Source organism: Protopterus annectens, chromosome 16.part0 (genome assembly GCF_019279795.1).
Source record: "Protopterus annectens isolate FY-2018-M chromosome 16.part0, PAN1.0, whole genome shotgun sequence".
Taxonomy (NCBI): domain Eukaryota; kingdom Metazoa; phylum Chordata; order Ceratodontiformes; family Protopteridae; genus Protopterus; species Protopterus annectens.
The window spans coordinates 341,289,010-341,312,467 of record NC_056750.1 but is presented as its reverse complement, the minus strand read 5'-3'; the positions used below and the strand labels follow the sequence as shown (position 1 = coordinate 341,312,467).

At 40.7% G+C, this 23,458-nt stretch overlaps 1 protein-coding gene across 1 annotated transcript in view; it reads left to right on the top strand.

The window, feature by feature from the left end:
- The window catches only part of PHYHD1 (phytanoyl-CoA dioxygenase domain containing 1), a 440,621-nt gene that overhangs the window by 384,408 nt on the left and 32,755 nt on the right, over nucleotides 1-23,458 (top strand). The window contains exon 10 of the mRNA XM_044058772.1: nucleotides 333-459. Within this exon, the coding sequence (XP_043914707.1) occupies nucleotides 333-459 (127 nt within the window). The remainder of the gene's footprint in view (nucleotides 1-332; nucleotides 460-23,458) is intronic.

Sequence of the window (23,458 nt, the reverse complement as noted above, 5' to 3'; positions counted from 1 at the left end):
CCTCGGTCTACCATTTTGTGGAAAACATATTAAAAATTTATAAGCAACACTTTGAGTGGTTCTGATGCATTAAAATGGCTAAGAAAAAAAGATATAATAAAAAACATTTTCAGTTCCATTGTGGACTTTTCCTTTAAGTTCATTCTTACAAAGCAGCTAATGTGGTGTCAGTTATTGATCATTTACTAAACTGGTTCCAGTAGTGGGATTTATAATCTAAAATAGAAAGCCACTGAGGCAACCTTTTAGTGGTGTACAGTCATTGTTTTTACTTTTCCTAGCTACATTTCTGAAAAGCTTTGAGCTAATCAGTTTTTTTTTTTCTCACTTAGGAAGTCTTGTCCTAATCTGTGGGGAAGTAGTCCACAAAAGTGCTCTGAATACTTCTGAAAAGTCACGCCATGCTTATACATTCCATATTATGGACTCTAGGGGCACCCATTGGAGTGAGGAAAACTGGTAAGTTAACCGTATTGAAAAAAAAATACAGTACAATATGTAAGTAGCTAGTAGCATTCCAGTTATGGGTTTAGATACCTTATTATTAAAATAGTGTCTGAAAACTGTCAGCATGTCATGAATGCATATCTAAAGAAATTGTCATCTTTATAGATTACTCCATTAGTATACTTGGAGCTGGACAAATAGTTTGTAAGTAATATACAAATCTGTGATGGTTTTTCTATTTCCTTCTTGTTTTTAATCTAATTATTTACACTTGATAAGAATCCCAATCACTCTGTATTTCCTAAGCTTTGGTCCTCACCAATCTTACACAGAGTCCCTATTCAGCAACCATAACAAGTCCTCTGTTTTCAGATTAGTGTTAGGACAAAAGACCAGCACTCACAGAAGAAGCTGTATAATTGGTATTTAGAGATGCCCTTCCATATCACTGTTGCAGTATTCATAATGTAAGGGATCTTCTGTAAAGGATAGCCCAATATCTGGACAATATACCAAACCCTTTATACTTGTAGATAACGTATGTCACACGTACGCTGCCGGTGGAAGGCATAGAGCAAAAAGTTGACATACGGATGCACACACTCAGAACTTCTTTGCTGCCATTTTGAATGCCATCATTGAGTGTTGCTTGGAATGCCCTTGTGTTGTGCTGGTTACCAAATCATGTTTCAGATAAGTGCTCCATTTGGGTTTCTTATCTTTCTTCCTCTTATTTTATTGCTGTTGAGTTCATGTCATCCAGAAAGGAAAATGTCAGTGTGGGAGGTGGATTCCTCATAAAGACAGTCAACTATCAGTGTCTTTTTTATTTGGGTGATTCCCATGACAATATGCAGTGTTTTGTCTGCCAGGCCTTCATCCCTAAGATCCTACATAGTTGTCTCTCCTCTTTATTTATTTACCTTGAAAACCAGCATCTTAAGCTGTCAGCTAATGATGTTATGCCAGAATATTCCCATCACAAAGGTCAGCCATCTGCCAAGAAAAAGGCCAAAAAACTTAGGTCTGATATGACTACTTTCCAGCCTGTCCCAGAAATGAAAGCTCAGAGGATCATCTGGTGGTTGCCTTGGATTTCTCTGCCATGATCCCTTCAGAGACTGGCATAAATCCGACTTTTCACACATCCTCAGAAGCTTTACAAAGATCTGCTCCTGACATTGAGGGGGAACCTAGTCTGATTATATCTGAGGGACCAAGGGGGATTCTGCAGATCTTAGTTAGGGAAGAGATCCCTACTAAGCTTATTGAAGGACACCAGGGATCTAACCCTCTGAGGGTGTTTGATGTGGACATCCCACCGAAGAAACAGAAAACCAAGCATATTTCCCCTGTAGTGAAGGATCCTCAACGAGAATGGCAGGATTTTGGTTTTAAAGCCTCCTCAAGGGGTGTCTGTGCCAGCCCATCCCTGGTCTTCCACTCCTCTTAAAAGATCCAGGGAGCTAGATCCTTGAGGTGAGGATCTGGATTCTGGAGAAGAGTCACTGGCTTACTCTTCTCATATTCCTTCCCCCTTGGACAATGGCTCGGAAGAAGGGGATTCTATTAGTCTATATTCCCATTTGGAGGAACTCTCTTTTGGTGATACTGTTACCCACATGATAGAGGTTTAATTGAGATTGTTCTCAAGTGTCTAATTAAGAGAAAGTATTATGAGCTCTGTAGCTATCAGCTTCCCCCATCTCCTCATTCTGGCTGCTGTCCTTGATACCTTTTCAGCAGCTTCTGTAGCCCCTGATTCTCAATCCCCTGCACCCAAGAAGCCTGAGAGATTTTAAATGGTGCCTGACAAATGTAAATTCCTTTATAAATACCTTTCTGCTGATCTTTCTGTAGTGTCTGTCTCTCCTGACAAACCCTCCAAGTTTTTGCCCTCTACCAGGTTGCTCCTTTCAGATAAGGATAGTAGGGCTATGGAAATGTTGATAAAAAAGGATTATATTGCTGCTACTTTATCCTTTTGGGCCATTAACAACCAGACTTGTATGACTAGGTATGTTTTAGCCATCCTTTCTTCAGTCTCTAAACTGGTTTCTGACCTTCCTGACTTTAAAGGGAAGGCTGTTGGGCTGAACCTCTCAAGTAGCTTGCCACTCTATCAAATCCAGCTGTGATGCAGCTGATGCCTCCTCCAGGACTGCTGCCTTTGGTTCTGTTATGAGACAGTACTCTTGGCTCCATCTTCATGTTCTGCCTGATTACATTAGGGCCAAACTCTTGGATACTCCTCTGCATAATGAAAATCTTTTTGGTTCTGCTGCTGCTTTTCAAGTCTGTCTAGGATCAAAGTGATGCTTTTCAGGAGTTAAAACACATTTCTATTTCTCCTATTCCTAAGTTTCAGAGGAGTTATCCCGCCAAACTGCTCACCCTTCCACCTAAGAGGTGAAGATGTTCTAGATGTATGCCTCCTGCTAAGTCTCCTGGAACCCTTACCTCCCAGAAACCTGCCTTTCAGAATAAGGCAGGTTCCATTTGACCCTTTCTTTCCCTTTCCCTTGGCCAGGTTCCCTTAATTCTCCATCTTGCACGGTCTCTTCCAAACTGGTTAAAGGTCACAGCAGACTCTTAGGTTCTGTCCATTATCTGTCAGGTATATATCATGGTTTGGAAATCCCTTCCTCCCTTTTTAGGCATCCCTCAACCTCCCCAGGAACAACTTCTGCTTTTCCCAGAGGTGCTCTATTCTCTGTTGGTCCAGGGCACCATTCAATCTGTGCCTCCTACCGAAGTAGGGAGGGGGTTTTATTCCAGAATGTTTTGGTTCCCACAAAAGATGGCACTTGGAGACCAGTTCTGGATCTTTCTCATCTCAAAACCTTTCTCAAGATTCTTTCCTTTCATATGTTGTCTCTTCATAGTCTTTTTTTCTCTTCTTCTTCCCCAGGCCTTTCTGGTCTCTCTCTACCTCATCTGTGCTTAGCTTCATATCCCCATCCTTCCCCTTTTCAAGAAATGTTTACATTTCTTTGTTTATTCCTTGTGTTTTCAATTCTCTGTTTTGTCCTTTAGCCTCTCTACTGCCTCAGGGATAATTCACCAAATACCTCATTCCTGTCATTGCCTTTTGCAGAATGAGAGGAGATCAGATCTTTCCCCTATCTGGATGATCTACTCATTCAAGCTTCTTGCCTAACGCTCTGCTTAAGAATCTCCAATCTACTATTTCCCTGTTACAGAGTATGGGATTCACCACAAACTTCCAGAAATCAGGTCTGACACCTTCTCAGGATCATATTTTCCTCAGTTGCAGGCTTCAAACCATTCCCACGCTGGCATCTTTGACTGCACCCAAGGCCTTGTCTCTCTCTTTTTCCAGTCTCCTCTTCCTCTGGCATCAGTTATAGCCATGGAATTTCTCAGGGTCCTCAAGTTAATGGCTTCCACTATTCCCATGCTTCCATTGGCTAGGCATTACATGAGAGAGCTTTAGTGGTACCTCAAGTCAGTGTGGCTCCAACATTGCCACCCTCTGGGCTTCCCAATACCCTTCCTTTCCTGTCTCAAGCTTGAGCTTCACTGGTGGAGTCATCAACTTTCTCTCAACCAGGGGCTTCCTTTCCAAGCTCCAGCTCCAACTTTATCCCTCTGTGTCACCACAGCTGGTTTATTTTGGAGATACTGGATGTTTATTATTATTATTATTATTTTTGTCTGTTTCACAGTTCCAGAAGCATTGACATACTTGGTTTGTAATTCCTATGTAGGAGCACTTTGGGGAAGGTGAAATTCACAAATGCACTATAGATGTTCATCGTGTTACACTGCTGCAGTCATTACACTTGGGTTATCCTGCCGTCAGGTGGTTCCGCAGTTGGCCTGAGTTCCAAAGTCTTGGTCCAGCATCAGTTGCTGTCGCCTCCTCCCTGACATCAGTGCGACAGGGGTATATATGATGCAGCCGACGCCATTTTCTTCAGTCTTTCTTGCCGCACGGTGCCCGAAGCAAAAGCAGTTCGCAAGTGCCGGTCGGCCGTCTCCTGAGATTTTCATTCCGAATCCAGAACCGAAGTCTTCTACAAAGCTAAGTACCCCATTGGGGAAACTTTTTCCTCATAAGGATTTCCATTCCTATTGTATCCCATGCCTAGGCCCAGACCACGACGTCACTGGTTGTCGGTTTTGTGCTAGGTTTAACAAGCGCACTATTAAATGTCGGTTTGATTTTGCCCAACATTATTTTGGTAAAAAATTCAATTATACCATGCCGTTGGAACTTCCGACGACCAGAATACACAAAAAGTGCAAAGACAAGGATAGGCATCCGAGGCCCAAAACTGGCGACGAAGCCTCTTCTAGGCCGGTCGCCGGTTCTCCGGTTTTCAGTGAGGCGCCTTTGCAGCCCCTGATGACCGCTTCTGTAGAACCACAGGCCGCCTCTGACTCCCACGTGGAGATGGCTGGGCCTTCGTATGCACAAGTTATTCAGCCTACTGAGACTAATCTTTCAGAGGGATCCGGAGTAGCTGAGCAACTCACAGCTTCAGAGGGATCCGGAGTAGCTGAGCAACCCACAACTTCCGAGGGTGTCTTCAGACCTACTCAGTTAAGCATTAAACCCTCAGCTAAGTCTAAGCCTCCTTTAAAATCAAAGAAACAAATACAGCATTCTCCAGGACAGGCCTCCACGCCTAAGAAACAAATGCTCAAAATGGCCGAAGACCTAATCACTCTGATCAGGGGGGTCCCATCCCCCTCCTGATGAAAGGCCTAGACAGGATGCAGACTATGACTCATCCGACCAGGTGTCCATCTCTTCTGATTCATCCTAATACCTAGGATACTCTTTACCCCCTTATGAGGATTCTGATGCTGAGGAATCAATTCCATCAGCCTCACCACGTGAGGACTACTCCTTTGGGGAAACCCTACATACCATGAGGGAGCATTTCCACTGGGAAGGCCAGGATTACTCAGAATCCAAGAAAAGGCTCAGAGACTTCCTTTTATTACCTCAACACAGACCCCTTGCTATTCTGCCAGTGTTAGATATTGTGGATGATGTGTATACTGAATGCAGCTTAAATCCTGATTCCTTACCTCCAGCCCCTGTTAAACCTGACAGATACTACAGAGTCCCTGACTCACACAAATTTCTGTATAAAAGCCCTGTAGCTGACCCTGAAACTATTTCTCAGGGACCCAAAGGAGTTAAAGCCTCATCAGCCAAGAATCCAGTTCCCTCTGACAGAGATTCCAGAGCATTAGACAGATGCAGAAGATACCTCAGATTCATAGCTGGTTCAATGCACTACCAATTCTCTGCACTGCCCTTTGGCTTATCTACTGCACCCAGGGTCTTCACAAAGTGCCTGGCACCAGTAATTGCATTTTGCAGACAGAAAGGAATTCAAATGTATCCGTACTGGACGACTGCCTGATTCAAGCAGAGAGCAAGGACATTCTTCTAAAGCATCTGGCGTTTGTAAAAAAGTTATTAAGTTGCCTGGGGTACACAGTAAACGAAAAGAAATCAAAACTAGTGCCCTCACAAGAGATTATATTCCTGGGTGCCAGCTTGAACACAACGGCCGAGATGGCTTATCTCACACCAGACAAGCAAGGACAACTGACTCAATACTTTCAATTGATGGCAACAAAGACCCAACTTCCTGCAAGAAAAATTCTGCAGGCCTTGGGTTACATGGCATCCTGCATACTACTAATTCCATATGCCAGACTGCATATGAGGAAACTACAATGGTACCTAAAGAATGTATTGTCTCAGCACTGTCAAAGTTTGGAAACAGTCATACCACTAATCCATTGCCTTCAACAGGAGTTTCAATGGTGGGCTCAAGCTTGTCACCTCAACAAGGGACAGCCTTTTACACAACCCACAGCCAGGCAAACACTGACAACAGATGCATCGGATTACGCCTGGGGAGCACACATGGCAGGAAAATGTATTCAGGGCGAGTGGCCCACAGAGCAAAGACATCTCCACATCAATCAAAAAGAGATGCTAGCTGTACAAAATGCAATTATAGCTTTCAAGGACCTGCTGCATCCAGGACAACTACTACTAAAGACAGACAACACCACAGTTATGTGGTACATAAACAAGCAAGGGGGCACACACTCCTACCCCCTCTGCAGACAAGCCATGACATTGTGGAACACAGTTCTAGACTACCAAGTTCATCTGCAAGCACAGTTCCTGCCAGGAGAGAAGAACACACTGGCAGACGACCTAAGCAGAAACATCATGGACCCTCATGAATGGGAATTGAACCCACAAATATTCAGAATGATAACACAAAAATTGTGGAGCCCGGACATAGATCTGTTTGCATCCCCAATGAACTGCCAGTTACAGAAATTCTGCACAAGGAGCTACCATCCACAAGCATGGAAAGTGGATGCCCCCTCATTCAGCTGGAAAAACTTGCAAGTATACGCTTTCCCTCCTTTAAATCTCCTTCCAAAGGTACTCGTAAAAGCCAGGCAAGAAGAGCCAAAGATGATCCTGATTGCACCAGACTGGCCACACCAGCACTAGTACCCAATCTTAAAGAACTTAGCACAAGAACCACCCTGGATTTTGCCTCAAATCCCACAGTTGCTGACACAGTACAACAGTCAGATATTTCACAGCCAGCTAAAGACCTTAAACCTAGCTGCATGGAAAATTCCTTAGTCAAGCAAGCAATGCCTCTCTCCAAAGCTGTTATGGATGTCAATCTGGAGGCCAGAAGGCCTAGCACCAGGAAAGCCTACTCGGATAAATGGAAGAGATTCTGTGCCTGGAACCAAGCACACAGCCTTGACTGTCTTGTCCCAAACATTCATCAGATACTTCAATACTTAACTGAGATGCTGGACAAGGGCCTCTCCTTCTCATCCATCAAGCATATGCTGCAGGAGCACAGGGAAAAGCCATTTCAAAACAGACTATTTCAAAATGGATAGGACATTGTATACGTTTCTGCTATACTCACCATGGGAAACCTGTACCTAGCAGCATTAGATCTCACTCCACCAGGGCAACAGCCACTTCAACTGCCTACCTCAGAGGAGTACCTACCAAGGATATTTTGGAAGCAGCAACATGGAGTTTTGTGCATACCTTCACCAAGCATTACCATTTGCGTTTATACTCCAAATCCAGAGCTGGCTTCACCACTGCTATGCTGTAGAGCCTTATAGCCACCCCTAATGCCTTATAGATCCATCCTCCCTACCTCAGCTTTGGGATTCCACCCAAGTGTAATGACTGCAGCAGTGTAACACGATGAACATAGTACAGTTTTGTACCTGCCATAAATGTAGAAGTTTGAGTGTAAACACTGCTGCAGTCCAGGTTATCCTCCCTCCTTCCCCTCTTACTTTCTGGTACGTACCTAGGTCATCTACCCTTTACTACCTATGGGGAGTATTTGCTGGTAACTAAAAATGGTTGTTTGCTTTTCTTTTGTATATTTTACTAGCAATTTGAATTGCCTACCTATTTGGGGGCACCTGACATCTGGGGCAAGAAATACTGAAGAAAATGGCGTCTGCTGCATCTTATATACCCCTGTCGCACTGACGTCAGGGAGGAGGTGACAGCAACCGATGCCGGACCAAGACTTTGGAACTCAGGCCGACTAGGGAACCGCCTGACAGCAGGATAACCCAAGTGTAATGACTGCAGCAGTGTTTACACTCGAGCATCTACATTTATGGTAGGTACAAAACTGTACTTTCCAGTTGTTTTATATCTGTTACTATCTTTGTTACTTCAAGTAAAGTTGGTTTAGACTTTGATTTCCATTTTCTAGTTATTGCTTTTTTGTAACCATCATAATTACACTCGGCAAGGCCTTACTGTGTCTAGGCAATTCCGAATCGGTATCACAGCTAAAAAAATTATTTCCCTAGTTGCTCCAATTTGCTCACCCAGCATTTCTGACAGAGCAGTCTGCATGGAATCTTTAAAGTCAGTCAACTCATTACACTCCCAGAAAATATGTTCCCAGGTACCTCTCTCTTCCCCATTACATCTCCAACATTTGCTGTCTACCTGAGGAAAGATTCTTTGGAGCCTGCCTGGGGTATAAAAATATCTATGTAAACACTTCCAGGGAAAGATCCTAAATCTTCTAGATTTTGTTGCATATTTGGGAGAAATACATATATCCCCCCTTGTTTCTTTATGAATTGCTTATCCAATCTCTCTTCCCACTTCTACCTAACCTCTTCTGATTGATTCTTATAGTTATGCAATATTTTATATGCTCCATTAGTTATTCCTTTCTTAATGGCCACTTCTGTTCTAGATTCTACTAAGAACGCTAATAGTGCTGCTCTTTCGTTTAGGACCCCCCCCCCCATTTCTTTCTCTTTGCCTGTATTGTGATATCAATCCTTGGTATGGAAGGCAATGTCTCACCTGCAGTCCAAATAAGTTCTTAGCATCTTCCCATTCTGTCACCTTTCCCTTAGCCAGTTTTCTCCAATATACTCCACCCCCCCCCTTGCCTGTTGTCTGTATCCCTAATTGCAGTCACCATTATTTGCAGAATCTCCTTTCTCCATTACCATATTGGCTTAGTTCTTATAATACCTTCTGCTACTTTATGAATATAATATTCTGTGTGATTATTGTTCTCCTTAAAGGTTTGCATCCAAAATCTTAGTCTCTCCCTGTTACTTTAACTTCCCCTCTATTTCTTTATCATCTCTTTCCATTCTGAGTTAAAGTTTTCTGCTTGTGCTATGTATAGGAGCCTTAACTGTGTTGCTCTGAAATACCCTTTCAAATCTGGTAATCCCAATCCACCCTGTTCTATTGGAAGAATAAGCTTAATCCCACTTGACTCTTGCCATCTTCCCCTCCCGGATAAAATCTTTCAACTTCTCCTCTGGTTGATAAAATATGCCTGACCTGTATATAAGACTAAAGGGACTAAAAATGTTTTAACTGCTTGTATCTTGCTATCTATATCCACATAACAGAGCATCCATTTTTTTCAATTTTTGTATTCTCTTTTGTATGGTCTCTTTCCATATATCCTTAGCTGCCCCATTGGTATCATTCTTAATCCATACTCCTCAGTACTTCATTTTATCATGTTCCCATAAGTATGGATATTGCTAAACCAGTTTGTATGTGGGTACATAATTTACCCCTGTTGCTTTTGTTTTGGCTTCATTAATTTTGTATCCCAAAAAGGATTGAAATCGTGTCAATATGTTCCACAGGACTGTAATGTCCCTTTCTGGTTTTGTCAGGTATAAAATAATGTCATCTGAAAGTAGAGGCAGCTTCTCTTGACTACCTTTCCAACTATATCCTTAAATTTCTGAGTCCCTTATTTTCTTTGAGAATGGTTCTAAATATAATGCAAACAACAAAGGGAGGAGAAGACACCCCTGCCTTGTTCCTCTGCTCAAGCAGAGATTATCAGAGAGGACCCCACCCACTTTAGTTTTTGCCTCCAATCCCTCATATATCCTCCTAATCACGCTTAACATTTTTCAGGAAATGCAAATGCTTCCATTGTGCTGCTCATAAAGTCCCAACTCACTCTGTCAAATGCTTTCTCTGCATCAAGACCTACCACAAATCATTACTGATTGAAGTCACTAGATAATTCCAGATATTTCAGTTTCAAAGTTCATGTCCGTTAGAAAATACATATTAAAGCAAATCCTGTTATTCTAGCAATTTTAAGTTTATAAGAGCAGTAGTTTAAAATTTGTCCCTATTTTTGGGGCCTTTGTCCCCCTGTCATTTTTGGTATTGTCCAGATTTCTTGCTCAGAGAGGTTGAGAGGTAAATTGGGTAGAAAAAGGTGACTATAGAACAACATGGAAGGATACCATTCCACCTATTATAAGAAAAATATACACCTATAAAAAGTGTAAGACTGTGTAAGACATTTTATAAAAATAAAATACTTTCTAGATATTGAAGGAAAGGAAGCACAGGCAATTATTATAGTAGTATGTCAACTAGGAAAACAGGAAATAAGTAACTAGATTTATACAGATTACTACATTGCAGAGTAGTACACTGCATTATCATACCTCATTTTGCAACTGGCACCTTCATGTTATTAAAAAAGTATAGTTTAACTTCTAAACATGCTAACTGTTGACTTAATACTTAATAGCACAACATTTTCTGCTAATAACAAATTTCTTGATAATGTACTAAGATGCATATCAAACAACATATTTTCCTTCATCTGATTGAACAGTAAACTTTGTGCTTAGATGACAGGAATAAAGAATGTACTTTTGATATGTTGTTCATGATCATGATATCATCCCAGTGAAATCAAGAAGAATATAAGGTAAATATCACATGTAAGCAACATTCCAAGAAACAAATATACATAGAAAATACAAAAATGGACAAAAGATGGAGATAATTTATACAGTGGAATTAGGAAGAATGTATCATTAAAAAACTAGCCAATAACATCCAGAGTCTTCTAAAGGGCTCCTTGTATAACACTGGGGTTATGCACTATATAATGCATAAAAAACATTATTATGGTTTGCATTCTTTTCTGTTAATGTAGGTGTGCCTATGTCTTAAGCAATAATTTAATAAAGGTGTTAAAAATACTAGGATCCTCCTATTTAATATATTCATAAATGACATGCACAAGGCAGCCAAACATTTAACAGCCATACAATATACTGATGACACAACTCTTTTCTGCTCAGCACTATCTCATCTCAGAACATTAATTTAAGACTCTTTCTCATCTTTTGAAACCTGTCTGGAACAATCCCAATTACTCTTGAACCGCCCCCCTTAAAAATAATTAATTACATTTACCTCCAATAACCTCCCACCAACTAGCCCTGCAATAAATATAGTCTCATCTAAGAGACCAAAACTAGAGCAAGTCACCCATAACAAGTTACTAAGTGTTATTCAAGTAGCAAACTTAAATATGATCAGCATATCAGTGCTGCTGTCCAAAAACCAGTTGCAAATTAAAGCTACTTTACAAAGCTAGGCCATTTCTCAGTGACCACAGCAGGAAGGTAACTGCAACCACTCTTCTTACTTCCTAGCCTGCTATATGCACCTACACTTTCACTAATCCTCAGACTAAACTAATGAACAAGCTTGAACAGTGTTTTAAGAAAATAAGCAAATTTGCATCCAATCTCCCAAACCAAAATCATCATTGTATTCCCTTGCAGAACATGAACTGGTTAGAACTACCATAAAACATACCACATAACATATACACAGCTCATAATGGCATATAAAAGACTGCATCATCCCTCAAACACCTAAGCCATCAGCAATACATAAAGTGGTACAAAGCCAAAAGTAACCTTTAATCAACAGATCAACACCTAATATAATCCCAAAAATCCAGCTACTCACATGGAAGCTCATTATACTTATCATAAATAATCTGTGGAACAGCATTTCCTTCACCATAATAAACAATATCCTTGCTTTTAAGACCAACTTCAAACAACATCAAACTCGTATTAGAATTGGCAGATGTCCTGAATCTCCGGGTTAAAAATACCAAAATACTCATGATCTCCTTCTCTTACCCACTAAACTATTTCTTCCCAACTGGCTATGTATGTCTTACTGAAGGGAGTTCATTGCACTCCTCCCATGAGAAACATAGGCAGTTCTGTTCTTTTATTGGCTATCTCTTATTTGCTTCCAGTAATTTCAAATTTTATTTTTTACTAAGCTGCTTGCCCTTGTACCTTTTATTTTTATGTTTGTCAATAAAAATGTCCAGACGTCTTGAGATCTGTTTAATTCACCTGTAGTTACTTGTTTCAGTGAAAACATAAGAACATAATGTACAGCTGCCCTCAACTGTGAACTTCTTAACTCACACTGAACACTTATTTGAGAAAGGAAAACTAGTCATTACATTGTGGTCTCTTATTTTTAAAGTCCAGTTGCTTACACAACAAATTGTCATTAGATTAAACCAAGGACATTAATCCAGACATTCACATAGGCAAAAGTAAAAAAAAAACATCTCAACTCTACATATATTATAATCAGTGCACTTTTACAACTCATCCCCCGCCCAACAGCCCAAGATTACAGCTTTGTAACTTAAATGTGCTTTTCTCCAGCCTTTCTTCTCTTTTGACATTGTAGTGCCTACATTTCTTAAAACTAAAAAAGAAAGTAGTACATGTTTACTGTAGCATCTTTGTCACATGTATCACTGAAAATGCTTTACCATATAACATACAATTTACATCATGAAATGTTTTATACAAATAGGTTCATAGGTAGGTGCTAGGCTATCTGCCCGAAGGCATTTATAAGCCTAGCCAGAATGTGTTGGCTTTTGCCACCCCTTAGATTAGTTCCCTGTGCCTCTGTCCAGCAGAGCCACTGAAGTGATCCTCGGGGTAAACTTTCTGTTTCCCATCCACTCGTCAAGGTTTCTTTTGAAGAGTGTTAAAGAGGAGCTCTGCCTAATGTAGATTGGAATCTTGTTCCAAAGCATGGGAAGTCTCTGGGACATGAAACTATCCTTCCAGCACATCCTATTTATTGTTGTGGTGAGGTTTAGATCCCTAGAGTGTGTGGCTAGTGGGGATAAGGTTTTCTTTAGGTGGAGCATGCCCATCAACTCTGGGTTGGACATGGCCTTGTATGTCAGGCAGAGATCACCTCTGAGTAGGTGGTATGCAACAGAGTACAGCTGGAGTTTCTTCAGTCGAGCTGCATAGGGCATCTGTTTGAGGCCAGTGATCCTCTTGGTGAGGTACTTCTGTGGTCTTTTCAGCTGTTGTAGGTGTCTTGTAAGGTACATCCCAAATGGGGCATTGTACTCTATGATGGGTCTGATGAGTAGAGGGGCACAATGACCTCTTTTGATCTGGATTTGAACCCTTTTGTGATTAGGTGGGCCACATAGAAGGATTTTCTAAGCACTTTGGCAATGTGATTATCAAAGGTGAGATTACTATCTACTTGGGTCCCCAGATCCCTTATTACGTCTTCTGTATTTAGGGGACTACCACCTATGTGGTAGTTTGTGGATACTTTGTTTTTCCAAAGGGGATAACTATGCACTTTTTGGCATTTAGCTTGAGGCCATGATTTTGACACCAGGTATCCGTCATAGTGAGACCTTTTTGGAAGATGTCTGTGTCAGCCGGAGAGTCAATTATAGCCCCTAGTTTGCAGTCGTCTGCGAACGTGGTCAGCCATAGTCATCCACTGCTTACCTGTACCTCTGAGAAGTATATGCCGAATAGGAGGGGTCCTAGGACTGAGTCCTGGGGAATGCCACTTGTAACCGGTTTAGAGTCCGACCTAGCTCCCACAACTTTCATCATGTGGGCTCTGTCCATGAACCAGTTGGCAACCCATCTTGTGACATAGGGGTTTATGTTCAGGCTGGTGAGCTTCTCTATAATACCAGAATGGGGAATGATGTTGAAGGCCTTTGTGAGGTCTAGGTAAGCTGTGTGTACCACCTTTCTGTCATCTATAGCCTTGGTAACTGTCTCAAAGAAGTCCACCAGGTTTAGGAGGTATAATCTGCCGTTAACAAAGCCGAACTGGGTAGGGTCCAGTGTTTCAAAGTTCCCAATGTCTCTGTTAAGAAGTTCCATGATGATGCACTCCATAGCCTTGCAGACCAAGCTAGTCAGGCTTATAGGGCGATAGTTCCTGGGGTCTGTTGTAGCTCCACCTTTGTGGAGCAGAATAACTGTGGTTGTGCGCCACTCTATGGGTACATAGCCTGTGGAGAGGCTGAGTTTGAACAGTGTGTTTAAGTGAGGGGTTAGTTCGTCTTTGAGCTCATGTAGGATGCAGCCTGGGACACCATCTGGTCCCATTGATGCTGTGTTTTTGGCTTTGGAGAGGGCTGTTTTAACGTGTCTGTGATTTCAGGGACTCTACATTCTTCTGGTTTGGTTATGGGCCATTTCGGGGTTGGGGGGTGAAGTTTGCACTGAACCTGTCTGTCAGGATGTTGGCGATATCGGTCGGTTCAGTGTATTTTGTGCCATTCTGCACTAACTCCGAGCAGATCTGAGCATTGCCACTTAGATTCTTGACATAGCTAAAGAATGCCTTGTGGTTACCTTTGGAGTCCTTGGCAATTTTTCTTTTGAAGCTCGCCTTGGATGATTTTATGAGGGATCGTAGTTTCTTGCTGATACTGATCAGGGATGTCTTCCCTTCATGGGATTTTACTCTTTTCTGTACTAGTTTCCTCATTCTATTGTATAGCTTGTTTATGGCAGGAGTCCACCAGATTGGTTTCCTTTTCTTGGAGGACTGAGTCTTGGTTTTGCTTGGGATTGCACGATCCATGCATTCTTGTAGGTGCCCGTAGAATGCATTAGTAAAGGATTTTGCAGCTTGGACAGCATTATCCTTCAGCATGGGGGCTTTGAAACTTTTCACCTCGGTCTTAAGTAATGTGAAGTTTGCTTTTGAAAAGTTTTTCACAGTGGTTTCCTTGTCCGGGGGTGGGGGGAATGTGGACATCCAAAGTGATTTGTTTATGGTCAGATCTAACCAGCGAGGGGTTGACCTCCAGTGTGGAACACCGGTTGCCCATGTTGGTGATGACCAGGTCCAATATGTTGTCACCTCTGGTGGGAGTGTTGACCAGTTGAAGTAAATAGTGTGGGAAGAAATAGCCAGGGAATTGTTATGACTAGGCTTGTATAGGCCCTAGGGCTGATAGCCTAGTACCAACCTATGAACCATGGTGTTTGAGTTTATAAATTCTAGGAAATGTTGGGCAAGGGAGTTGGTACTTGAGTAGTTCTCCAGGTTAATGTTTGGGTAATTGAAATCACCTAATATTCTTTATGTTTCCCAGTGTTTCCAGAAACGCAGAGTGGGGGTCCTGGGACATGGTGGGTGATCTGTAGCAAGCTACAATTGGAATTTCAGTTTTGCCTGTTGTTAGTTGCACGTGGATGATCTCTGAAGCATCGTGTTGTGCCACTAACCTGGAGGTGTGGGTATCCTTGATGAATATAGATATGCCCCCACCTTTTGTATTTTGGTTTGGGTTCTGTGGCTGAAATTTATGGTATGAGTTGTAGCCCAGTTGTGCTGGGGTGCTCTCTCGAGCCTTAAACCAGGTTTCTGTTACTGCACATATATCGATTTTTCTCCATACTGAGGAGTGCCTCGAATGCGTGCATTTTGAGGTTTAGACTTCTGGTATTGAGTAGTATTACCCTCAGTTTTTTGTTACTTGTGCTATTTATGGCAGTGGGTTTGTCTTTTGAGCCTTGCCTAAAAAAAGGGCACTATAGGGGTGCAAGAGCCTTGGCCAGTAATCGAAAGCCTAAGGGTGACAGGTGCAAGCTGTCTCTAGCAAAGCAGTGTGGCTTGTCGAGCATGTCATCCCAGGTGGACAGACACTGGATCCAATTGTTGAAATCAAGAATTTTTTCTTTATACTGTGGTATCATTCTTGGTAAGGGCAGGATCCTACTCAGGGTCAAGGTCATACCTGCCTGGGCTACATGATCAGAGAGCTCTTCCATGTCTCTTTTCATGTAGTCCAGGGAGGTACTGCTCAGGTCATTTACACCAACATGGGCAATGACAGAGTCATATTTGTACTTGTTCTGGAGTGACCTGAGTGCTTGTGTTATGTGGTGAATCTTGGCACCTGACAGGCAGTTAACAGTAACCTTCTCCTTATTCAGCCTACTGAGTGAGATGTCAGTGTGCCTGACTATAGAGTCACCTATTACTAGTATGTTGGGTATGTTATTTTGCCTTAAGAGCTGTGAGTGCATGGCACACTGGTTTTTTGAAGTGTGTGTTTCATGGTTTGTGTTGGGGGGTGGAGGTTGCTTGGATGTTTGCTTTGGAGGTCTCTGTTGGTTTTGCAGATTTTTATTTAGAGCCTCTGAATATGTTTTCATGTATTTATGTGTTTTTTTGCCAGTGCTGGTTTAATGGGTCTATGTGAGACTGGTGGTGTGATGCAGGTATTTTCCTTCTCCTCTTGACCGTCTGATCCAGTCTTGGGTTGAGAGAACTTAGCCTCCAGTTTGGCTGTATAATTGCATCTCTCGCATGTATTAGTGTTTGGTGGTAGGAAGAGAGGGTTGTCTGTGTACATGAGGCAGTTGTAACATTTCCTTAAAATGCCCAGATTCACCAGTTGGACTGGAGAGTACACCTGAAACTGCCCTTTGGACATGTCTGTATGTTTACAGTGAACGGTTTTACTGGATGGCTGGTAAGGTCAAATAGAGAGTCTTGTCCTTCTGTACAGTACAGGAGGGTCTAGTGCTAGGATTTATAAGTGCTTGCTATGAGTTTTGAGCAAGTGCCGGGTTGAGAAATTAATGGCTTGAGTACTTAAGTTGAAAGTTTGTCTAGTTCCAAGGGAAAAAATTGAAGAGGAGACTTTGTGGAGCCGGGAATAGTTTTACCCTTGCTAACTGGCGCTGCCAGGTGCGCAAAACCAGGCAAATGCGGTATTTATAGCAGGGAAATACTGTTAAGAACAAACATTGTTTTACTTACAATTACTTTTTTTTCTTTTAATGTCCTTCCAAATATTAATGACATAAATAAGGTATATGCCTTTCAGTCCCACACAAGTTTAACAAAGTCAACAAAAATCCAGTATTTCTCAGCCCCTTTTTCTTGTAAAGCCATACATCACAAATGTGATTGATGCTTTATACTCTCATATTTATTTACTAATTTCAATGTTGCTGGTCATCTTCCTGTTCATCTCCATTTCCCAAACCCAGAGTCTGGTTCAAGCCCAAGGTATCCCTGATTCTTCTAGTCAACTCTTGTGCTGTTTTCTGCCTCTAGATTCCTTTGGAATATTGGAGAAGGTTTAACTGGCAAAGTTCCTCTATGATCTTTATTGTCAGAAGAATGAGAAGCAGAGTCCCCTTCTGTTTGATGGCTCACCACATTTAGTTGGTTGGACTTTCTTGCATTTCCTCCTTAGCCTGTTCTGCATTAAAAATAATGTGATCCTCCAGGAAGAAATATTCTGAAGATGCCTGGATACAGCAGTTTGAATCTCTACATTCCTTAATTGCTGGGATAAATTTGCTTCTCTTTTGTCTGGTTTAGAGTCAATAATCATTTTCCACAACACACTGCTGTCTATAGTTTTGTCAGGCTGAACTCTTTCTGCTGGTATGATTGCATCTTTACTAATACAGGTCTTTGCTGTTTTCTCATGGCCAGGTTTGGAGCATACACATGATGTTGTGCCCTTTCAATTAACAATTCCTGCTTTAAAATGCCAGTCCAGTTTCTTATTTGAGCTTTCGTAAAACTAATACAGTGTGTTCCTTCCAGTTCCTCTGGTATAGCAGAAAATCTCAGGTAGTCTCTGTATGGTCACTCCTCTATATCTACCATTCTTTGAAATAGCTCTTCTTGAACAGTTTCATACTTGGTCAGCTTTTTCTTTATTTCAGTCTCTCATTTTTGCATTTTTATTAGTTCACCTAAATAGCTTCCATTTTCTAGCTTTTTATTAATTAACATGTTCTCATTATTTCATTTGTTTTAATAATCTCTGAGCACATTTGATTTATCCCCCCCACCACCACCAAATTGCTGGAATTCACTTATTATACCAAAGCTGGATCTCAAACTGCTTTTTGCTGAACAGCTAAAGGATTATTCTGAGTTAGTATTTTCTCTTCATATTTTATAGTTGATTTTTTTAAGGCTCTCCTCTTTTTTTTTTGCCAACATGCAGGCAGTGTACTTACTAGACCGTAACTGAATTTTACTAAAACTGGCAGAATTATGGACCCTTATGTATCAGTTTCTTTTTTCACATTGGGAGAGCTGAAGTTAAGCTGTTGATCAGTGTGCAACAATCTTGGAAATTCCTCGCACATTATTCTTAAGGCATTTTAAAGGATGCCCACAAGAGGAAAAGCCACTAGGGAGGATTAAATCGGGAGATGACATGACGTTTGCGGTCTCCTCTGGAGGAAATACTGGTTTAGGGGGTTAGCCCCCATGCTGATTCATCAGCTACAGAAAGTCCTCTAATTTAGGATTATATGAGGCAGAAGTTGGGTAAATGGCCTTTTCATGAGTATCAGGCTGCACTGTTTGAGGATCTGTTTCAGTGGAATTCAGATTCAAAAGATTCAGAAAGTCACTTTTTACCCGAGGCATTGATGCTGGTGAGGAATACTTCAGGACTTTTGGCTGAGGGATGGGAATGCCAGGATGGCATGAAGAAGTGGAGAGAACTTTAATGGTGGTCCCAGAGAAACATCACCTATTGGGTTAAAGGCACTGAAATATATTACCATCTGATTCATTTGTGCAGGAAAGTCCAGCACCACAGAGGACAGCATAAGAAAATCCTGTAGCAGAAAGATCAGTATCTAACTGGGTAACAGAAAACTTGGAAGCCTCAAATTGTTGTAATTGATAAATTTGCTAAGGGCAGAGGTATACAAATTTAGACTGACAGCAGTGATATCCGTACTACTGTTGGAAACATAAGTATTGGTAACACTAACATTTGTGGCATAAAGGATAGCACAACAAAAAGAGAAATTGAGGCTGGCAGTGACAGATCATACATTGGATTAGGTGGCATCAGATTAGGATATTACTGGAAGGAAATGAGGATGGGGACTCCCAACACCCCAGAATCATGGAGCTCGAATTGAGACTTAGACTACCATGCTTCCAAACTCTTAACAGCAAACAAACCATAATTGACAGAAATATTAAGGACTACAGAGGAGATGAAGTAAGTAGCATGGTGGAAGAAGAAAATTGGGGAGCGACAGAACTGAGAGAGAAGCCAAGGCAGTAAACTGTATGATCATAACAGGAGGGAGTTTAATAGATTCCTCTAATAGACTGCCCACATCCTTTACTACAATATGGGGTAAAACTGCCTTGAAGAGGGAAGACTGTGTGTGTGTCTTTCGGCTTTTCCCGGTTAGGGGTCGCCACAGCGGAACTCCGGTCCGCTAATGATTGGCAGTAGAGTTTTACATGCTGGCTTGCCGGGCCTAACGCACAACCTTCAACGGCGAACGCCCATTCACGCATGTCGTCACACAGTAGACGCTTTAACTGAGAATCGAACGGCCAACGTCTAACTGTGAGGCGACAACGCTACCGCAGCACCACCACCGCAGTTGAAGAGGGAAGACGGTTTACCATAAAAATGTGACAGTGAAAGAAACTCTTGGTTGATTTATGGATGTCTTCTAAGTTCTATAGAAAAAACTATTAATTTTAAGTTTCTTTTTTAATGAAATTATAATGTTCAGTTTAAGAAGTAGTAGAAGTTGCAGAGTGGGAAGTTTCTGGAATAAGAGTAAACTTTCAGAACTTTCATTTACTTTTGGCATCTGTACAGAAATTTTATTTTCGTAAAGCATGCATGATTAGTTTCAGAAGAGAAATGTGAGTGAATTTTGAAAATGTCTTTCAGCAAAATATTCAGAAGACTGGACTGAGTTGAGGTAAATATTTTTTCACAAAAACTGTAAATAAACTTTATTGATTCTTATGAGAAAACAGCACCAGTTTTAAACCAGAACTGGCTTCTCAAATGTGCAGATACTTTTAGTGCTTAAAGTTCAGTGCTCCATACTATGATAATATGGGCAAAGAGAATTAATTACCTTCTTTGACTCCCCTAAAGTGTATGAATGTAGGGACAGGGTACCTTACTGCCAAGTTGAAGAAAAAAGAAAATATTGCCTGAGGTTCCTTTCAGTAGACAGAGAGCAAGAAACATAGTCAATTTTAGTTACCAGCTTGCTTTTGAAATGTGCACAAATGGACTGCATTCCTGTACAGAACTCATGCTGAAAGATCTGTTTCTGAGAAATTCTGTATCTGCTGTTTTGCCATACAAATCAGAGGTAGATAGAAGATAAGTATGCTTTTGGCTACTGATAGTGATAGGTCCAGATAACCTGTTTGACATAATTACTTTTTTTTTTTTTAACAAGAAACATCTTTATTAAATTATCACATATCTCATAGGCAATCTTACATTTATATAAATGAAAATAAACTGTACAGACACAACTCCAATTGCAGACATTATACATTACAAACCATACCGACTCAGCTGTAGCTTCAAACATTATACATCACTTATAATATATCCAGTCATTGTCAGTCAGACATTACTCAGCTCATTCAAATCTTGTCTTCTTTTAAATGTTTTCTTCTCTCCATGTATTGATCCCACAAATCCCCTTTTTTTCCTGTGTAATTCATTCCTACCCTTCTATAAAGATCCCAATTCCAATTTATTTCTGTTACTATCTTCACTACTTCTAGTAACATTGCTTTAGACTTTGATTACCACTTTCTAGCAATTGCTTTTTTGGCAGCCACTGTAGTTAGACTCAGCAATGCTTAACTATTTCTAGGCAATTATGATTCTGCATCATAGCTCAAAAAAATCATTTGCTTAGTTGCACCAATGTGCTCACCCAGCATCTCTGACAGATCAGTCTGCAGGGAATCTTTAAAAGTCTGCCAACTCATTACACTCCCAGAAAATGTGTTCCCAGTTACCTCTTTCTTCCCCATCACAACTCCAACATTTGCTGTCAACTTGAGCAAAACGTCTTTGGAGTCTACTTGGAGTATAAAATTGGGCGGCACAGTGGTGCAGCAGTTAGCATTCTTGCCTCACAGCAAGAGGCTCTCTGGTTCGATTCTCAGCTGGAGTCTATATGTCCTCCCTGCATTCATGTGGGTTTCCTCTGGGTGATCCAGTTTCATCCCACAATTCAAAGACGTGCATGGAGCATTTCTCCCCTGGACCTCCACTGAAAATAGGCTCCATCTCAGTCGGACTTTCCCGGTAAACAAATGTTAAATAAACTAAATAAATAAAAATACCTATGCAAACACTTCCAAGTAAAGATCCTAAATCTATTTGGGAGACAGACATATATCCCCCATTGTTTCTTTGTGAATTGCTCATCCAGTCTTTCTTCTCAATCCTTTCTAACATCCTCTGATTGATTCTTATAGTTATGCAATATTTTGTATGCTGTACTCATTATTCCTTTCTTAATGCCAACTTCTGTTGTAGATTTCACTAAAAACTCAACCAGTGGTGGTCTTTCATTTAGGACCTCTCTATTTCTTTCTCTTTCCCTATCAAGAATTGATTTCAGAGTATAAGCAAAGAATCTATAACCTGCAGTCCAAATAAGTTCTTGGTGTCTTCCCATTCTATTACCTTTCCTGCTCTAATTATTTGCCCTCAATACCATGGTTCCTTTGCCAATTTCCACCAATAAATTCCAGACCCCTCTTGCATATTATCTGTATCCCTAATTGTAGTCATCCCTATCAGCAGAATCTCCTTTTGCATTCAGGTGTTGGCTTAGTTCTTAGAATACTTTCTACTACTTTATGAATATAATAATCTGTATGATTATTGTTGTTCTCCTTAAAGGTCTGCATCCAAAATCCCAGTCTCTCCTTGTTTCTTGAGTTCCTCCTTTTTTCATCATCACCTCTTTCTACTTTGAATTATAGTTTTTTTGCTTGTGCTATGTATGTGAGCCTTACATGTATTGCTCTGAAATACCCCTTCAAATCGGGTAATCCCGGCCTGCCTTGTTCTATTTGAAGAATAAGCTTATCCCACTTGACTCTTCCCATCTTCTGCCCCCAGATAAATTTGTTCAGCTCTTTATTAATTGCTATCCACAACTTCTCCTCTGGTTGATAAAAATATACTTGAGCAGTGTATAAAACAAAAGGGACTAAAAACATTTTAACTGCTTATATCTTACTATTGATATCTTCCCACATATCCTTAGCTGCCACACCGGAATCATTTTTAATCCATACTCCTAAATACTTCATTTTATCATGTCCCCATAAATATGGATATTGCTAAACCAAATTGTGTGGGTACATAATTTACTGCTATTGCCTTTGTTTTAGCTTCATTAATTTTGTATCTTGATAAGGTGTAAAACGATCTCAAAATGATCCACTGTAATGTCCCTTTCTGGTTTTGTCTGGTATAGAATATCATCTGCAAATAGAGCCGTCTTTTCTTGACTACCATACCAATTAGATCCTTGAATTTCTGAGTCTCTTATTTTCTTTGGCAGTGATTCTAAATATAGTGCAGATACTAAAGGGGAGAGAGGACACCACTGCGTGGTTCCTCTGCTCAAGCAAAAATTATCAGAGAGGACCCTACACACTCTAATTTTCACCTCCGATCCCTCATACAGTCTCCCAATTAACCATATAATTTTATCAGGAGGTGCAAATCCATCCATTGCTCTGCTCATAAAGTCCCAGCTTACTCTGTCAAATGCTTTCTCTGCATCAAGACCCACCAACAACAGTGGCATTTTCTTACATTCTTCTTCCCCCTGGATCATTATTGTCCTGTTAATGTTGTCAAATGTTTGCCTCCCCTCCACAAAACCTCATTTTTTTCCCAAACATCTTTACTAAATTATCACTTGTGACATAGGCAAATTTATATTCATATACAAGTAATCAAACTATATTAACATAACAAACATTATACTTCACATACATTATTGTATATCATATAATCTAATCAGTATTCCATCAGTTATTCAATTCCTGTCTTTTTTTAACAAAAAACATCTTTATTAAACCATCACTAACTACATAGGCAATCATACATTTATATAAATGAAAACAAACCATACCAACACAATCCTAGTCACAAACATTTTACATCACAAACCATACTGACACACTCTCAGTTGCAAACATTATACATCACTTATAATCTACCCAGTCTTTTTCACTCAAATATTACATAGCTAATTTGTCTTGCCGCCTTTTAGACCTCATTCCTCCCTTGTATGTATTGTTCCCACAATTCCCATTGTTCTGATGTAGTTTGCTCCTGCCCTTTTCTAAAGATCTCAATTCCAGTTACATCTCTGTTACTATATTCACTACTTCCAGTATAATTAGTTTAAATTTTGATTTCCATTTTCTAGTAGTTCCTCTTTTGGCAGCCACCATTATTAGACACAGCAAGGT